Source organism: Camelus ferus, chromosome 21 (assembly GCF_009834535.1).
Source record: "Camelus ferus isolate YT-003-E chromosome 21, BCGSAC_Cfer_1.0, whole genome shotgun sequence".
In the NCBI taxonomy this organism is placed as follows: Eukaryota; Metazoa; Chordata; class Mammalia; order Artiodactyla; family Camelidae; genus Camelus; species Camelus ferus.
In genome coordinates, this window is record NC_045716.1 from 5,539,094 (window position 1) to 5,559,149 (window position 20,056).

Here is a 20,056-nt window from a genome sequence, read left to right on the forward strand (position 1 = left end):
ACAGTTCAGGCTGATCAAAGACTCTATTGATTGTTCAGTGTTCTTCATAGAATTAGCATACTTCTCTTTTCCATCTCCCTGAATTTTTACTTCTTTCCAGGTTGGATTGAAACTAAGGCTATCGTAAGACAGCTAACAAATAATACCCCCTGAGTATTTTAATTCCAAATTTAGATGTTACTCTCATGAAGACTCCTGTGAATTACCAGCATGCTTCTGGAATACTTCTTTCTGTGACTATGGGTTACAGTCATCAGTCAATCTTAACTTAAAATATTGGAGTAGAATCATCATACAACACACTTCAGAACTAAATATAAACAATCTTGAACACACTGTGGGCTTATCACACCAAATCCACCATTTATTTTGTCAGACAATAAAAGGGCGAGCTGTGGTATCTATATTCCATTGCAAGTGGACTTTAAATGAATACTTGTTCGTTTCTCCATTTTACTTCTTTACTTCTATAATCCCCAGCTTTTCTGGATCTAAGAACCACTAATAGGTTTCCTTCCTAATTTTTTTTTTTTGAACCAATATAGCAAAGCACATTTCTCTAATGTGAATCACCGCAGTAAATACGTGTTTGCTTCTTCATAAAAGGTAGGGAAGAGAGCTGGGGTAACGCAATCCTCCTTTCCCACTTACCTTTGCTCTGCCAGTACTCTGAAGAATGTGCACTAAGGCACAGGCCAACTCCTCTTTATTTCTCACGCTAATTACTGGTTCAAGAACAGAACACAACATGGTGTAGTTGCTGGTGACAAATTCTGCAAATTCTTTGTATTGCTCCATAGGCAGAATGGTGATAGTTTGGAAACGTGATTTAATCCGAATAGAAGGTCCTCCTGTCTTTCCTTTGTTGGGTGTAGGCGTGCTTACTGGATACCACTTTTCCACAAACTGGCGACCAGTCACACTGGCAGTGGGGATGTTGACGAGCCCTACATAATTATTCTTGTCTTTTTTTTTCTTTTTTTCCACATCTTTATAAATGTGAACTGTGATGCTATGAAGATGTGGAAGGCTGTAGAACTCAAAATGTTCGCCCCAGAAAATATTGTCTGCTTTGGTCTTGCTGGTTGTACGAGCGAAGAGGGTGTCGTCAAGGCACAGTTCACAGAAGTACTTCTTTTTAGGGGCGAGGTCCTTGGCTTCAATGATCCATAAACGGAGGACATTCTCAGCTCGTCTGCAGTTGTCCTACAAAGAAGCAGCAAAGTTGTGTGTGAGAGCTCAAATCCCAGAAGGAGAACATTCTCCTCTTAAAGTAGGTGACGTTATGTACTTCGCTGAGGGCAATCAATAAGTAATGAAGGGGATTTCTATCTCATTTTCAAGACAACAGCAAGCTCTCAGAGAGCCACATACACCCTCATTTTACTTGAGTTAAAAAAAATCATCCTGTAAGTTCTCGTGGCAACTGAATTAGCTCTCTGCAAATAAAATAAAGTAAGTAAGTAAGAAACTTCGTGTTCTAGTCCCATTTCTATCATGTACTTGGTAAAATCACTTGTCTGAGTCTTCTTATCTACACTGGCAAAATCATGATAATATCTGCAATAGGATTATTTTGAGCATAAAATGATATAACATGTACACGTGCTTTACAAGTTCTATCAAATTTAAGGTATTATTACTGTATCTACCTTCTATCAACTTACTGCTTATAGAGTTATACAGTTTTTAGACATTCAAAGTCACCATTACCTTATTTGGTTGAACTGTCCTGCGAAGGTTTTCCATCCACTTATCTCTCTCTGAAGCAGAGTTGCAGCTGAAGCATTTACTTCCACTTAAGTAGGTAACCTTCAACATAAACATCAGAGATAAGGACAAGGAAACATGGCGCTTGAGGGCTCTATCTTCCGAGTTGTATCATTTAAGAGTTAGGGATATGCTAGGAATCCAAATTATACGACCTGGAAATCAAAATGACATTTGCTGGTTTTGTGTGATCTGTATCTACAACCACATTCACTTTCTGCCTTTATTATCTGGATAGCATCTATATTCATCTCCAGGTATGAAGACCAAGGCCATCGAGAATTCAGCTCAGGAACCTAAAACTGGCCTACAGTTTAGAAGGAACAAAACTAAAGACCTTTAATTAAATTTAAACCTGTAAAAATTACCTGCAAATAAATATGCTAAATTCTAAGTGACTTACTAAAAAATAACTAGAAAGGGGAGAGAGTCTCTAAAACAGTTTACCAAATTTCTCGGGACTGCCTTCAGTATAATATTACAGAAGGGAACTACATGAAATTGAAAAGGAGTTACCAGTATTGAATCACTCTGCAACCCATTTCTCCTCTACTAGGCAACCAATCTGTTGACGTGCAGTCATTCATTAGGTTAGCCTGACAATTATTACCACTGTCCTTTAAAAATGAAACACGTTTTCTCTATGCCTAGCACCTAACATTGCGCTTGGCATACAATCTGTCGAACCGAGTTCCACAAATACGGCAAAGTTCAAGGGACTTTTATAAAAAGATCACCAATAAATGACTTGCCCAAATTGCTAAAGGGTGCCCACATATTAACTCAATCTCAGGTTATAACCTAGTAAATTAGATCAGATGTTACGTTCTCCCTAATATGGTAGCTACTAACCACACATGGCTAGCGAGCACCTGAAATACAGCTAGTCCAGACTGAGATGTGCTGTAAGTGTAAAATACACATCAGACTTTAAAGCCTTAGTTTAAAAAATGTAAAAATTTTCATTGATAATTTTATTTTATTTACACATTGAAGTCTAACATTTGGGTTTAATAAAATTTAAAATTACCCATGTGGCTTGCCCTGTGGATAGTGCAGGTCCCCAACAACAGGTATCAAACGTCTTTCAACTTCTACAACATCTAACACAGGACTCATCACTAGCAAATTTGTAAGTTCATGCTAACTGATTAAATCATAACCCTAACAAGCACACGGATGGTTTTGAAATTAACTTTGCAAATGGCCAATTGTGTACATTTAGTTTGGGAGGCGAAAACGACCTTATAAAAGGTGATAGTCACAGTTCTCTGGTGAAGGGCTACTTGTTCATTCAAGAAATCAGGCACCTGCAACATGCCAGGGACTGGGCTGGGTGCAGGGATTACAAAAAGAATTAACACATGGTCCCAGATCTCGAACTGCCCATGTTTTAGTTAGAAAAAATATGGTTTTGGTCAACTTCCTCAAAGAATCATTAAAATTGGGGGCTTAGGCTTTGGGGAGAAAAATAATGTCTTAGGTGATATCTTTATCAATACTAAAAAATTAAAATACTAACTTAATAAATTAGTCTTGTGACCTCTGCTGAGAATGCACTAAGAACTCACTTATTTTGAAAGCAGAAGTAGGCCAAAAGGAATGAGAAGCCGTCATTAATAACATCGATCACCGACATAATTAGGTTAGCAGATTTCCAATTTCCTTCCCGCAAGTAGGCAATTTTCAGCAACTGAAAACCAGTTAAGATGATTGGATCATCAACACCATAGTAATGGAACCACAAGAAGACTGGACAGAAAACCTCTTTGCTGTCTCATTGCTCTTACTTCTTCCTACATTTTTACCTCAAAGCAGAAGTCTTGGCCAAGGATGCTGCTGTGCAGTGGCTTCACGGACACAGGCTCCCCTCTGCCTAGGTCCAGGCATTCCACCGCACTGCACGGGCTCAGCAAGGACTCATGGGAGCGGGACTCTTTTAGTTTAGGCAGCCCACGAGACCTAAGAGTACAAAAAGATATTTATGATGGTGTAACCATTAGCCAACGAAGAAATAAAGGTCAAATGCAGTGGAGACTCACAGCAAAGGTAAAAACGCCTAAGGGAGAACTAAACAAGGAGCAAATTCACAGTTAATCTGTAATAATAATAATAATAGTAGTAGTAATAATAATAATACCATATTCCTGTGGCACATATAAACCATATATATTTGTATGTGCATGCACACACACACACACTTTTTCTTTTTTCAAACAAAACACAAAAATTTACTATAATTTTATTAGTCTCAAGGGCGCTCAATGCCCCATCACAGACATTGTTTTTATCCTCATTCCTGTACTGGAGATGGAGAAATATATACTATCCAAGGTTATCTTGGGTTCTTTTTTATGCAAAGGTGTTATTCCTTTTTTTTTACCCATGCTATAGCTTTGTCCTCTGCTATCACTGACAAAACAGTAGTGGCGGAATCTTCATTCTGTTTCTTTCTGCTTTGGCAGAATGAACACACACACACACACCCCAAAGCCAAATTTTTCAGCACAAGACCCTGCTTTTCAAAAGGTCTGATTTCCACCTCAATATGGAATTCTTTTCTGGCAAGATTTTGGTTCTATCTATGCTTTACTGTACAAATGTGAATAAAGAAAAAAATGCCTTGAAGAAACTTCCCACCCTCAAAAGAAACGTTCAAACGCTCCTCTAGAAGTACAGATCTTTGTCAGCCTTTCAGGCATCCTGGCTGGTTCTGTCCCCGAGTTGTTTAAAAAAAAAAAAAAAAAATGCTGCGAAGCACTTTTGTTACTGCAGAAGCCAGTACTCCACTGCCTTCCCCTTGGAGGAATAAACGAAGCCAAACAACAGGAGACACAATATTCTTGAATCTAGAACTGGCTAGCCATGCAGTTTTACTCAATAATTATAGTATTTATTGACTGAAATGCCCGGCGTTAAATACACATGTTTCAAGCAGAAGTACCTAGTAATAGGGATAAAAAGAAATGCCTTGTGTAAAGACATTTGTTTTTGTAAAACACATGAAATAAGCAGCCTCATTGACTTGCTTGAAATAACCATGTTAACACTCGAAATACCTAGTGCCACAGTAGCTTTCAGTTAAATTATAAAGTAATGAGAGATGGGGAACCAGCACTGAAGGCTGCTCTTTCCCTTCTGTTTCCATTCTAACACTGTTTAATCAAATCCATACAGTTAGGAACATCTTTAGCAACAGGATTTTAGTTCATTCTTCTTTTCCACACACATCAAAAAACAGTCACCATTTAATGTTTGGAGTGAAAAAGTGTGTTCTAATATTCAGCAGTCTTTTTAAGGCAAAAAACATCAGTAATTATATTTACTATTGATAACACAAAGTATGCACAAAAGCTGCCTAGTGTTTTATACGTAAAAACAAAACAATGTAATGGCTCCGCATTTACTTCCTTTCGTTCTATTGGTTAAGACAATGACATGTTAGATACTGTCAACACAGCGCACCAATTATAAGTAACTAAATGCAAAAACAATTTTACTTTAAGGTAATTACCAACCTTTCCCAATATACTTCATAGGAAGCCTGGCTTAGGCAACAGGATATTGCCAGCTTTCTTAAAACACATACGAAACAACAATTCCAGCCCATTTTCCCAGGAGGAGTTGCTTGGAGGGGAAAACCCTCTCCTGCTCTGAGAGTGAGTCTCTCAACAGAAAAGATGAGGCATATTTAAAATAGAAGGAGGCTGACTTTTGTTTCTTAAATTCTCTAGGAAGATATTCGAAAACATAAATTAATTGTATTTCAAACCAAATAAATGTCTACCTACATGAAGCAACCGTACAGCCATCGTGCAGTGCAACCCCAAATCATAGCGGCGCCACATGTCACGGTAGAGCAAGTCACTTTCTGAACTACATCTCAGGAAACAACTCTCTGTTTAGAAGACGAGAACCAAGAGAAGATGGTTTCCCCTGCTGCCTTCGGTTCCTGATAGCATCTTTGGCTAAATGTTTTCCAGGTGTAATTTCAAGTCTTCAGTAGCAGAACAGACACACATACAACAGAACATGAAGCCATCTCCCAAACAGGCTGCAGGACAGGATAATATTCCTTCTTCTCTTCCTCAGGCTGCATCCAGCCGCTCAGGTAACACAAACAAGGTTCCTGGGCTCTAGGCTGGGCCTGTTGCCATGGTGCTACACCTAGAAGGAGATTAGAGCTGAGGGCAGCAGGGAGAAGCTGCGGCTGGAAGGACTCAAGGAGCATGCTCTGCCAACGTGACATCTTAAGACAGAGAGGAAGGAACGGCAAGGCCCCATCCATTTCAAGAACAGTTTTGGAGTCAAAAGCTGTAGGGAAAAAACAGAGGCAACTCTGGGGTGGAGAAGAATCTCCTAACTCTGACAGAGAACAAAGCTGAGAAGTTTCAGCTGTTTCCTAGCTGATCCCCAGCCCCTTCTAAAAGGTATTCGCCACGTCCCACCGTGCAAGTTCAATCTTTCTCTCCTGTCTGCTCTATTTCCTTTGCACTGCTTACCTTCGTTTAATGTTTCTAGGTATTATTTTACATTAACTTATCTGAGTCACACATTTTTTTTTCTTTTAGAGAGAGTTGGATCAAATTCTTTATTCACTCTACTTCCAATGCTGAACAAATTTCATTTTGATACTCGGGTTTAACTTTCAAATACAGCCATTGACAGATATTACAACACAGCCATCTGGAATTCGAATTCAAAACTTTTCCTGGTTACTGAATTTCAATTATTAATGTATAGCTCAGAATCCCATATTGTACAGCATTTACGTATGTTTGTGTGTTTACCCACCTACACCCAGGAATTGAACACTGAAGTTGCTAATATGACTAACATGGCTGATGAATAAGTAAGCAAGGCCTTCCTGTACTGGGAAGAAAGGATCTCTGAGAAGACAGGTAATTCCCAGAGAAGCAGGATTACGGTAAACAGGAAGATCAAGCAGCCTGGGATTGGTGTGCGGGTGGCAGGGAGGGGAGGCACTATCTGTGCAAATGCTTCTATATAGCATCACGAGTAACCCCAAGTCCCCTCTGAATCCTGTTTACCGCCTGTACCTTCCTATGAGTTGATTTTTCTTAGATCTGCTAACTAGAGTTTTAGCAGCTCCATATGGCACTACAGCTTACTTCTCTAACGGAAAGCAGAATGCGGATTTATTGAGAGAATAATATGAGCTTAAAACAGCTTCTCCCAGTCCAATCTGACAATGGCCTTCATCGAGGACCCTGGCCTCGAAACTCGACATTGCGAATCCCTTGACTACTGGTCAAGGTTCTCTTCCTGACCGCTGCAGTCCTACTCCCCAACCCCCAGCATCACAAACACCATGTAATAATTCAGAGCTCAAGTATGACTACTTCTTGGTTTAACTGGGGAGAAGAAGCAATCTTACCTCTAATTAGGGAACACCGTAGCCTTTACATTTTTGCTTTCAGGTCAGCAGACAATCTTCAATTCTGTGTAAACTCCAAGCAAACTAGCAATGTGATTGGTAAGGGTTAAAAAATCTAATTGCTTTGCTGATGAAGATTACCTGCTGCTTCTGACCTATTTAAGAGATAAACTACAGGCAGGAGGGGCTTTCTATTCTCACTACAGTGAATGAATATTATATTGCTTTAACCCACATCCTTATGTGAAATCAGTCTTAAAAGACAAAAGTGAAGGGCTGGGGGATGGGAGCCAACACACACCATTGGATACACTGATGAAGAAAAAAAAGGAGTCAAAGAACTCTGATTAGAGCAACGTTAAGTAAAACACAGCTGCATTTTTCCCAGCTCAACCATCCAATTTTTCAAAAAGCATATTTCCCCCAAAGCGCCAATAGTGCTTGGATGTGCTAGCTTGCTCAATCTGCCACAGGTTTACAGATTCAGTTCCAAACTTGGGAAACTTTTAATTAAAAATGCTTATTGCCACACAAAATCCTGTACTCCACTGCAGGTGAATTTCTGCTTGGTGTGGCAGTTACACGATTCCAGACTGCTTCGCTGAATTCTTGAAAAGACAGCTCAGTCATAAACTCGGTACAGCGATACATGCTTGTATTCACCAGTATGTGTTCCTAACGCACTTCACCTTGTTTGAAAATTTCCCAGGTAGTAACTAACAAAATTCGGTATCCTAATACCCTACCAACAAATTTACACAGGGTCTAATCAGTTTTTTAAAAGCTGCATCTGAGCTTTCACTTTGAGAAAAATGCAGCTTGTGCCCCAGATTTTATAGTTTTTCAACCTGCTATCTGTGAATTCAACTGATGTTTTCTGTTTGAAAGAGCAGATCCTTTCCTATACTATAAAGGTTTCCCTACCTGGATTTTTCTTTTTAAAGGAAAAAAAGAAAAGAAAGAAATTAAAGCTCATTCACAAGAGTTGTACTTGAGTGCTAAAAAACAGCCCTCCCCGGGGACCGTGATGGCACTCGCTGCTCTGATTCACCCGCTGCAGTTACAGCTGTCCCCACTGCTGATGTCACTCACTGGTTTTTGTGTCAGATTAAAAAACAAACAAACAAAAAACACCACACAGCCACTCACACAAAACGCTATTTATGGAAACGTAACATGTACGGCTGATCTTCCTTCTCCCTGCTCTCAGCTGCTAGACAGGATGGGCTAATGAGCCCAGCTACCCAATGGTAAAGAAGGATGTTTGTCAGCCTGAGTTTTTACTTAAAATGAATAAACTCATGGTAAGGAAACTTATCATCACAATCAAAAATGACATTCAGCCTATTCTGGTACATATACATGTGTGCAGACAATGAAGGTGGACACAGAATGAGGACAAGATTATAAATATTAAAACATGTTCTGAAGAGCAGAAAACTCAACTAACCTCCAGTATGACAGACACTAGGAAACAATCTCCTTACAGAAACTGTACCATATCGTAATACACCTCTTTTGTCCTTAAATTGCAAATTGAATAAAATCTACTAATGTCTATGAAACAAACTGAATATAAACATACTCAATTAAAAAACCATGAACTAAATCAAATGACACTCATAAATCAACTCAATCAACATACTAGTTTAAGAGTGAGTGGAAAGACTAGTAACTTTTCGTTCTCTTTGCCTTAGATTTTTAGTCTCATCGTTACCATAAAATTAAGTATAGGTGAAAGGAGGATAAATAAGGAAGAAACTGACCAAGTTCAATGACATTTACTTCTTAATCATTCCTAAATTCATGACTGTTTGCTTTCTCATTAGCTCTCATTTGGTTGAACAAGTGAATCTTTGTATGAATCCATCTATCCACTCAATGGTTACTTGGTGTGCATTACGCATCAGGCAGTGCACTAGAGGTGGATGCCAGGAACAAATGGTGAAGAAGGAAGGCAAGGTCCTTGGCTCACACACAGTTTATATAGTTCACAAGCAGTTATAATACAGTGTGGTAAGACCTATGAAAAAGGATACAAAAGAGGCTCTGTGAACACTTAGAAGAGCTCTGGATATTCAGATGGGGATTCAAAAAGGCTTTTTTTTTGGTAGGAAAAAGTAATGTGATGTGGCCGTAAGGACAGAGTAGAATTAGCTACATGCAGATGTGAAGGTACTGAGAGTTCTAGGGGGAATGACCAGCACGTGGGAAGGCCAGTAGGGAGAATATACAAACCTAGGGTGTTTGAGGAACTCAAAAGAACTCCAAACTCAAAAAGCGTGGCTCTGGTGCAGCTGTGGATGTGTGTTGGGGCTGCGAGAAAAGGGCGAGGGAACAATGAGGACTGAGGGGGTACCATGATTGGACCTGGTGTAACGTGAGTGTTTTGGTGTGACCACAAGACCATGGATGGACAGAGAAAGGCTGTGGGTGGTGGATCAGATGTGCATCTCTGCAAGAGTGCTTTGGCTAAGCAGTGGGAAAAGGAGTACACAGAGGGGAGAGAAAAAAATGAGAGACTCATAGAGACTGGTTCATAAATTGTGACAGGAATCCGAGTAAAGGTCACAAACCAGAGCAGCAGAAATGCAGAAGTGGATGGACCTGGGTGGAGATTAGGGGGTAAGCAGGCCTTAACGACTACAATACTGGGGGCATCAGGGAGAGGGCAGAGTCAAGGACCAGCCTCTGGCTACGAAGACGGTGTCCTTCACAGACGTGACAGGCGATGCTGGTTGAGGAGAGGGTGGAAATAAAATCAAGTTTAGTACAAGTTTGAGGTTCCTGTGGGAGTAGATCTTTGCCACAGATTGAATGTTTGCATCCACTCCAAATTTACATTGAAATGCTAACCTCCAACGTGACTGTATTAGATGTGACCTTTGAGAGGTGATAACTGTCTTTATTAAATAGATCCCAAAGAGATCCATCGCCCATTCGCCCATCTGAGGACACAGAGAAAAGTCAGTCTTTGGACCCAGGAAGCAGGTCCTTACTAGAGACCAAATCTGCCAGAACCCTGATCGTGGACTTCTTAGACCCCAGAACTGTGAGAAATACGTTTCTGTAGGTTGTAAAGCACCTAGTCTATGATGTTTTTATTACAGCAGCCTCAATACACCAAGACAATGTGAATCCTGAAAGACAACACGCAGACTGATAAATGGTCCTCAGAAAACAACCTGAGAAGTGCTAACATTTAAATCTACAAAGCTGATAGAGAGGCTGAAGAATTTAAAAGACAGAAGGAGAACTGGGAGACTCAAGTATCATAAAGCCCAGGGAAGAGAGCTCTTAAGAAGGATGGACTGTCCATTACTGCAGAAGATAGAGTGTTAAAATATTAATAGTAGCCATGGGGTATATGAACTGGGAGATAATTGGAGACTTTGACAAGAGCAGTTTCAGCGAAATGATGAGGACAAAAATGAGACTGCAGAGGGTTGAGAAAATGAATGGGAAGTGAGACAGTGGAGTCCGGTGGTGAATGAGTGGCAACTGGGAAATAGAGGGAGGCATGAGGTTGAAATAGGGTTAAAGGAGGCTTTCTCTAATCACATTTTCCCCTTCAAATAGTAAAGTAGTAAGTGTTCTTGGTAATAAATTCCAAGAGCTCAGAAGAATAGAAGGTGAAAAGTATAAACGAGGGTACCTCCCTCAAGCTTCTATGGAAAACACCATTAACAACTGTGACGCACTCCCAGAAATTTTTTGCACATAGACAACCAAATATGATACATATACATATACATATGTGTGTGTGTATGCATGTTTACACACACAAATGGGATTCTACTATACTTTTTTTCCTTAAAAGTGTATTTTGGAATTCTGTCCACACTGGAACATATAGATGTAGCTTGCCTCTTTTTAATGACCACAAAATATTCCCTTACATAGGCCTACAGAATTTTAACCAGTCCTTGATTACCACCTAAGTTTTTAATTTTTCTTTTCTTTTCTTTTCTGGGGGATTACCACCCAGGTTCAAAAAATATCTTAGTACATATACCTTAAGTACATGTGCATGTATTCATGGTTTAAATTTCCAGATGTAAAACTGCTAGACCAAAGAGCACATATATTTAAAGTTTCGATATTGCTAATCTACCCTCCATAATAGATGGCAGCAATTTAAATTCCTACCAGCAGTGCATGTTTCTATACACTACTGCCAAAATGAGACATGCTGAACTTCAAACACCTTTGCCAGTGTAACTGGTGGTAAGTGGTATTTCATTTTTGCTTTAGTATGAATTTCTTTACTTAGGAGGTTGAGGACATTTTAACATGTCTATTGGCAATCTCAGTTCCCTCTTCTGTGAATTACGAACTGCTATTTCATATTCTTAAACCATTTTTCTATTTGTTGAACTTAACTGATATGTAAATATGACTTGTAAATTAGTACTTTTTCTGTCATCTTTGTAACTACTTCCCCCAGTTTATGCTTAGGAGGGGTTCCTCCATTCCAAGATCGTAAGAACTCTAGCTATATTTTCTTTTAGTTTTTACCCAATCCACTTGGATTTAGAGGGAAGGGAAAAGGAAAGTATAGTCGGGAATATCTTCATATTTTACCAAATTGTGGAAATATAATGACCATAAATTGACTCATTAATTATTACTGTATAGTAATCAACTCTTATTAAGAGTTGTTGTTTTGAGTGTGTGAGTGTATGTATATTTTTCCCTTTGATTCTTCCTTTTTTCTCAGTCATTTTCTCAGCAGGTTAGAATTCCTATCAACACACGCAACAAAGAGTATATTGGAAAATGCACTCAACTTGGAGTCAAAAGCCCTATGTATTCATGTCAGCTCCAGTCACTCACTAGCCATGTGACGTGGAACCTCTTCTTCCTGAACCTTAGTTATCTAATTTGTAAAATGTGGATAATGACTGCTCTTCCTATCTCTCAGTTAGTCTGAGAATCAAATGTAATCATCTATGATTTTATAAATATCTCATAAACTGCAGTACTATACAAATGGGACTATCATTACAAACACAGTTTTTTCACAGTGACATGACATGCATTAGTTCATTTTATGTAAATTATTCATCTGGCTGAGGTTAGGATAGCTATTCTTGAATATATTCTTTGCTGGAAGAATATGAAGACAGAAGGAATAAATGTAAGGAAATAATATTCTTCTATTAAGATAAAACTTTCTAATGAATTTAACATGCTACTGTGATACAATTAGAAACTTCAACTGGGCTTGAATTCACAAAACTAAGGGATCTTTAATTGGCCCATACCAGTAAACACTGGTAAGAGAAACTCTATAATCTACAGCTAGGCTGTATTGATTTAATTAATGGCCTGGAAGCCAATAATTTCTGAGAAGTTGTCATTCTATCCAAGTACACCATACTGGAGAGTCTTCTTCTTACTATCTAGAATTTGTTGGGACACTCCCCTGTTGTCTCAGGCCAAGAAATTAAGTTCCTTAATAGGACAGGCATTGTGGTAGGGATGGGGATACAAAGACTGTCCACTTGAGGAGCTTCCAATCTGCTGCAGTAAGCAGAAACGTGAAAAGATAAATTCAACAGAAAGTAGTCAGTCCTACAGTGAGGTGTATACAGTTGGCCATGGGTGGGTGTGTGGGGTAGGTGCTTAGTCTAGGATGATGTATAGGAAGAACAAGGAAAAGAAGTCAGGGAGCATACGACTCCTGACTTGGGTACTGTTGCATGAGTATGAATTAGAAGTAAGCCTGACAAAGGACAGGGTGTGAGAATAGGCAACGGTATTTGGGATAGAGAGGGCAGCAAGACGAAAGCAGAGAAATATGAAGCAGTATAGTGTAAGTAAATGATGAGCTTTTAGAAGGAGTGGTAGGAGCCAGTGCTGAGAGTTAGTTCCATTTTGTACGATTGTAGATTTCAATAAAATTATTATATACATATGTAATGAGATATTAAAATTGAAGTTTCAATTGAGATTCTAAGATAAAACATGTTGCATACCAAAGTGAAGTACTAGACAAACTGTAGACTTTACAAAGGAAGTGTTTTGGAACCAATTCCATTAACTTGAACCTCTCAGAACAAGACTACAAAAAGTGGTGAGAATATGGAGAAGGAATTTTATCAGAGAGAATTTCTGGAGAAAGCTGTAAGGCTCATCACCCGACCCCACCCCACCACATGTATACATGAGGGATATGGGGAGGGAATGCACACAGCATGGGGTTTGATTTTATCTGGGAAATCTGGACGAGGAGAAATGAGGAACTGTTGGTAGCACAGCCCAAGTTGATGTTTCTGGATTAGGCTGCACTCCTGGAGGTTTGTCAGGGCAAAGGATGTGTGAGTATTTCCTTGTGGCCCAGAGGACTGGAAGGGTGAAGAGGCCAGAACAGCAAGAATTCCTACTTAGAAACAGTAGGAGGAGCTGCAAATGAACATTTAGAATAGAAATGTACTCACCAAACTCAATAAAACCATAGATGAGAACTCTTCAAAGAGGAGACATTTCTGAAGAATTCCTCAAAGTATCCCATTATGGAGGAGTCAGCTTTCGGCATCTGCCAGGCTCAGAGAGTATTATGGAAGGCTAAGAGAGAACTAAAACTTTCTTACTCTCTTTCCCCTCCTTTCTGTCTCCTCTTGCCCTAAATCTGGAGGGCACCTAAAACCACGGGTAGTTCAGCTGGACGGGAAGAGTAGATGAGGAGAGAAGGAGGTGGTTTACAACAGTTCCTTCTCCAAAAGCAAGGAGACTCTCTGCAATTGGCTTGGCTGGGGTAAGTTTGCAGTTTTGATTACTATCTTGAACTGAACACCACAAGGCTCTGAGTCAAGACCTTTTATTTAGAGTAACCACAGATTAACTACATGGATCACAGACCTAAATATAAAGGCTAAAAATCATAAAAATTCTAGAAGAAAACATAGGTGAAAATCTCTTGGGATGCAAAAAAACCCCTAAAAATTGCCGGTGGACATGTAGATTGGTACAGGCACTCTGGAAAATAGGCGGTTTTTCTAAACCTAAACAAGTACTTATCATACAACCCACCAACTGCACTTGTGTATTTACCCCAGAAAAGTTGAAACTTACACTTGCACAACTGTTCACAGCAGCTTTATTCCTTAACAGCCCAAAACTAGATACAAATGCTTTTCAGTGGGTGAATGGTTTGACAAACTCCAGTATATCCATACAATGGAATATTACTCAGCCACAATAAGGAACAAACTATTGACAGATACAGCAACTTGCATGGATTTCAAGGGCATCCTATTTAGTAGGAAAAAAGCCTATCTTAAATGGTTACATACTATATGATTCCACTTATGTAACATTCTTGAAGTAACAAAACTAAAGAGATGGAAAAGAAAAAGTGGTTGATAGGATACAGGGGTGGGTGTGGGGAGGTGGGGATGACTATAAAGGGGTAGCAGAGGGAGTTTGTTTCTGGTAATAGAATAATTCTGTAGCTTGACTTTGGTGGTGGTCACACAAATCTATACATAGGATTAAACTGCACAGAACTATAAACACACAAATGAATGCATATAAAAACTGGCCCAAACTGAATGAAGTCTGTAGTCTAGTTAACAGCACCTGTACCAATGTCAATTACCTGGCTTTGATATTACACTACAGCTGTAAGGTATCCCTACTGTGGGAAGTGCCTGAAGACTCTATGCACTATTTTTACAACTTATGGGTATACAAATTCAAAATAAAGAGCTAAAAAACTAGGTCTAGGCGGGTGGGGGAATAGCTCAGTGGTAAAGTGCATGCTTAGCACACACAAGGTCCTGCTCTCAATCCCTCAGTACCTCCATTAAAAAAATGTTTTTTAATTAAAAAAAAACCCTAGTTCTAATTAGGAGAAACTCAAGAAGCTGAGTATATTATTCCAAAATAACCCCTATAAATGAATACCACACTTATTATTAGGTATCTCCTGACAAAGGACAAGCAGACTACTTTAAAACCATGCTTTGTCAGTGAGCCTCAGAATCAAAGACATTATTGCAAAGGTTTTCACTTGAGGGATGTTTGAAGGAGGTGAGTACATTCTATTCCACATGCTTATCTTTACCTCAAGGTGTTGGTAAATTTAAGTAGCACTTCCAGAACAAATTTGGCAACCAGCCAGGCATTCAGAATCCTGGAATGCCTGACTGTGTGGTATGACCATAGTTTTTCAGCATTTCCTAGTTTTTCAAACTTTTCAAAGCGCATTTCAACAAAAGGCAGAAACATCAGAGTCTTCTGTCCCAGCACCCTTCCACATGACATGGCTTTAATGTGAAGATGCTGCCAGTATTGATCCTACAAAATCAGTTTACTGGCTTTTATCTGGTTAGATGGCTTTGGAACAATGATGACTTTGTGACATCCTATCGATTTTGCCTCTAGAATGTCCCTTCTGTCTTATCTCTGACTCTTCATTCCCACTACCACTACCCTCTTTAGAGCCTTTATTATGTCTTATCCTAGCTTTTTGCCAACTGGTCTCCGAAATTTAGTCTCTGTAAATCAAGTCATTTGGAATTTCACTGCTGGATTAATTTATACATAGCACAATTCTGATTATGTAATTTCCTTGCTCAAAAATGTTTAAAGGCTCCCCATTATTGCTTATATGATAAAACCCAAACTCCTCAGTCTGACATTCAAGGACCATTCTGTGTATGAAATATTGGGTTGAAAATAATCTCCACTCAGAATTTTGAAAACATTGCTCCATTGACTTTTGACTTTCAGTATTTCTATTGAGAATTCCAATTCAATCCTTCCACACCTCCTTTGTATGTAATCTATTTTTTCCTATCTAGAGGCTCTGAAGTTTTTTTTAAAGCCTTGGTGGTGTGCTCTTTCATGATAAGAATTGACATGTGTACAAGTTTTGTTTTTCATTCACTGTATTGGGAATTTGATGGCTTTTCTGATCTGGATATTTATATTTCCTTGTTTTGGGAAACTTTCTTGCATTATTTCTTTGACAATTTCTTCTCAAAATTTTCTAAGTTTTCTTTTACTAGATTCTTCTGGATTGATTTTCTCATTTTCTGTTCCACTTCCTGGAAGAGTGACTTGACTTTAGCTTTTATATTTTAATTTCTAAGCTCTCTTTCTTGTGTCATTGAAGTTTCTTACAGCATCCTGCTATTGTTTCATAGATGCACAATCTTATCTTTTGAAAATATTTATTATGCTTTGAAGTTGTTTTTGGCCTTATGCATTATCTTTCTTTCTTCTGGGTTCTTCTTTCTCTCTCTCCTATTTATTTGTTTTTTCCTCTGTATTTCAGGTTAGAGAATTTCCTCAAATATCTGGTGATTCTTGGCCATCTGTTTATATTTAAGATTAAAGCACTGGGGGGAGGGTATAGCTCAGTGGTAGAGTGCAGTGCTTAGTATGCATGAGGTCCTGGGTTCAATCCTGGGTACAATCCTGGGTACCTCCAACAAAAAACAAACAAACAAACAAACCTAATTACCCCTCTCATTTAAAAAAAAAAAGATTAAAGTACTAAAGAACTCAGTGGAAGCTTTGTGTACTAGAATAGAACTTCCAGATTAATGAGTTTCATTTCAGAGTACTTCCTGGCCAGCTGTTTTTTTTTTTTTAAATCATTTAACATCTTAATTGAGATATAATTAACATACCATAAAATCTACTCATTTAAAGTGTAACATTTTCATTATATTCAGAGTTGTGCAACTGTCACCACAATCTGAGCTTAAAACATTTCATCACTTCAAAAAGAAAGAAACCTCATGTCCATTAACAGTCATTTTATTCATCACTCCCCCTACCCTGTATCTCCAGTCTCTGGCAACCATTAATCTACTGTCATACTGTAAATAGATTTGCCTCTTCTGGACATTTCACATAAATGGAATCATACAATATATGGTCTTTTATAACTGGCTTCTTTCTCTTAGCATGAAGTTTTTAAGGTTTATCCATGCTTTAGCACGTATCAGTACTTCATTCTTTTTATGACTGAATAATACTGCATTCTATGGATATGCCATGCTTTGTATATCCACTCAGCAGCTGATGGACATCTGGGTCATTACCACTTTGGGGCTATTATAAATAATGTTGCTATGAACATTCATGTACATGTTTTTGTGGAGACATACATTTTCATTTCTCTTGGATCTACCTAGGAGTGGAATTACCAGCTGAAATTGTAATGGGGGTACACAAATGTTGGTATCTGTAGGTCTTTTCATCTGGGTTGGTTCAATTTTTCAAATTTGCTCTGTGATAAATGTAAGCCTGGCTACTGGCCTTCTAGAGCTGGGGGGGAGTTGGACTTTTCCAAAGTTCTGGTGGGTGATTGGATAAACCAATCTCCTTCTTATGTTAGAGGCTGCTAGCTGTCTTTCTAATGCCCATCCTTTTCTCTTTCCTTAATAACAGACTCTTGTATTATTGGGGGCAACAACGTATTCAGGTATAACATTTCCTAGTCTTGCAGATAAAGGTGACAATAAGACATAAAAAGAAGTCATTGGATGGTGTTTCAGGGAAATTGCTTTAAAGGGAGTAATGTGGCTGGAAGACAGGTGTCCTTTTATGGGCCCCTGTTTTCCGGTGCCTGAAACATGGATGCTATGGCTGGAGCTTCAGTAACTGGCTTGTGTTTATAAAGAGATTCTGGAAGATCTTAAGACAGCAGAGGAAAAAGCCCACAAAGAGGCTGAACTCTTAGTCCTAGACTGCCCACCCTCAGAGTTCTCATACGTGAGGAATATATAACTCTACCTTGTTTAAGCCGTTGCTGTTTTGAGTATGTGTTAATCAGCAACTGATCTGAATCGTAAGTGACAGACTTCTTTTCAGAATTTCCTTCTGCAGGCAACTACGTCTGATCTTCCTCTAATTTTAAGTAATATATTATCCAGATTTCTCCTAGTTTCAACAAACTAGAAAATGGAGTTCATATTTCTGTTTCTTATACTGTGTCATTTTTAAGACAAAAAAACACAGAGTTTTTTATCTATCAACTTAAAAACTGGAACTTTACCTTTCCAATCATGGCCTACCTCATGCTTTACATATCGTGAAATATCCAGTATTTCTTTTCAAGCCCTGTAATTTCCTACTCTCTGCTTCTGCCTTCTATTTCCATTGTGAGGAATGCTCTCTCCATGTATCTGTTTCCAAGTTCAAATGGTACCTGTTTTTTAAGGTTCACTTCACAGGCCACTGCCCTCGAAAGTCTTTTCTGATCCATCCAACAAGAAGTAATCTCACCTCATCTATACGCCCCCTTCCTAGACATTTACTTCTTTTAGAGGACTCTTTGAGGTTGGGGGCGGTGTCTTACTTTTCTATATTCCCTGGTAGTACATGGCTTTCTAGTCTGTACATAACTGTCACAATTAGATATGCTACTGTGTATCAAGAAATTTGTTTTTTAGAAACATTAATTATTTGGCAAGTTTTCATTCCTTATGCCTATGCCCCACAATTTTACAAAGGAAATTCTGAATTTAAGGATCATTATAAATTGATCCCCAAAGCAACACTGGTACCAAATTCCTTCAGGGCCTTAGAGCAGAGTTTGTGATTTGCAGATCATCGGCTAGACAAACCTGGAGCCATCAGGGTCTTTTTGACCAATTAAGTCTGCATGTTAAAATACCCTATGGTCTTTTGCACAGAGAAGCTTACTGATTATTTGTAGTAAACTTTCTTTAGAGGAAATTAAGTCATTTAAAACTATTTTTCTGCCATCTTAAAGCAGTAACTCAGACCTCACGGGAATAATTTTATCTTTTTAAAAATGTAATGAGGGCAGATAAGGTTTGTGGTTATAAAAGCCTTGAAGAATTCAAAATATCATGATCACTACTTCATTATCCTCCTGATATCCCAGATACACTGTTCCCTCCTCTTGAAGAGCAGAGAGAGAAATTTGCACAGTGTCATAATGAGAAATTTAATAAGAAAGAGATCCCTGGCTTCTTGAGTTTAGCATTCTGGTCAAATTTGGCCAGGTAAGCCACAAAGAAAAAGACTGACAAGTTGGACCAAATGAAAATCTAAAACTTTTATATAATTTAGAGGTATGATTCTGAAACACAAGAAACAGATTGGAAGAAAAATTTAACAGTGTGCGTAACAGTGGCTTACAATCCCTAGTGACAATAAAGCACTGTCCTAAACCATAAGAAAAAGACAAACAGCTCAGAAGAACAATAGGCGAAGATAAATAAGCAAGTCACAGGAGACAACATGTGAAAAGATGGTCAACTTACTAGGCATTACGGAAATACAAATTAAAACAAAGAAATGGCTCCCGCTTGTCTTTATTTTGAGAGGCAACATAGCATAAAGGTTAAGAACGCAGACTCCAGCTTTCAAGGGTGGTGACTGAGTCTGTGGAGAGCCCCCAGGAGCTGAAGCTGTCACATTCCCTCCACTTTAACTTCCTACTGCAAACAATAAAGTCTGTTCATACTGGGTATTTTTTTGTTTTTTTTTTTTAAAGTGTGTAGACCCCAGAGCTAAGAGTTCTTGGATTTGAACCACAGTACTGCCACTTTCTAAGCTGTGTGACCCTGTACAATTTATTGATTTCTGTTTCAGTTTTCTCATCTTCAAAATGAGGTCATGACTATAACTAGGGTTCTTGTAATGATTGAATGAGTTAGTTTATGTAAAGTGCTTAGAACAGCATATGACATATAGTATATATACTGCAGACGTATTATTACTATTCATCCATCATACTGACAAAATGTAAATGGTTGTTCAAAGGATAAAAGTAACCTTAATCTGTTGGTGGGAAAGGAAATTAGTACAGCTTTTTTGAAGGACAATTTGATAATGTGCATACTCTAAACCTAGTAGTTCTATCTCAGAAATCTAACCCAATCACATAAGGACAGA

The 20,056-nt window shown here is 38.6% G+C and overlaps 1 protein-coding gene across 9 annotated transcripts in view; it reads right to left on the minus strand.

Moving 5' to 3' along the window:
* RASAL2 (RAS protein activator like 2) overlaps positions 1 to 20,056 on the minus strand; it is a 303,510-nt gene that overhangs the window by 33,877 nt on the left and 249,577 nt on the right. For all 9 annotated transcript variants that reach the window (XM_014561394.2, XM_014561393.2, XM_006187285.3 and 6 more), the window contains 3 exons: positions 3,579 to 3,732; positions 1,714 to 1,812; positions 652 to 1,206 (listed from right to left, as the gene is read on the minus strand). In XM_014561394.2, the coding sequence (XP_014416880.1) occupies positions 652 to 1,206; positions 1,714 to 1,812; positions 3,579 to 3,732 (808 nt within the window). The remainder of the gene's footprint in view (positions 1 to 651; positions 1,207 to 1,713; positions 1,813 to 3,578; positions 3,733 to 20,056) is intronic.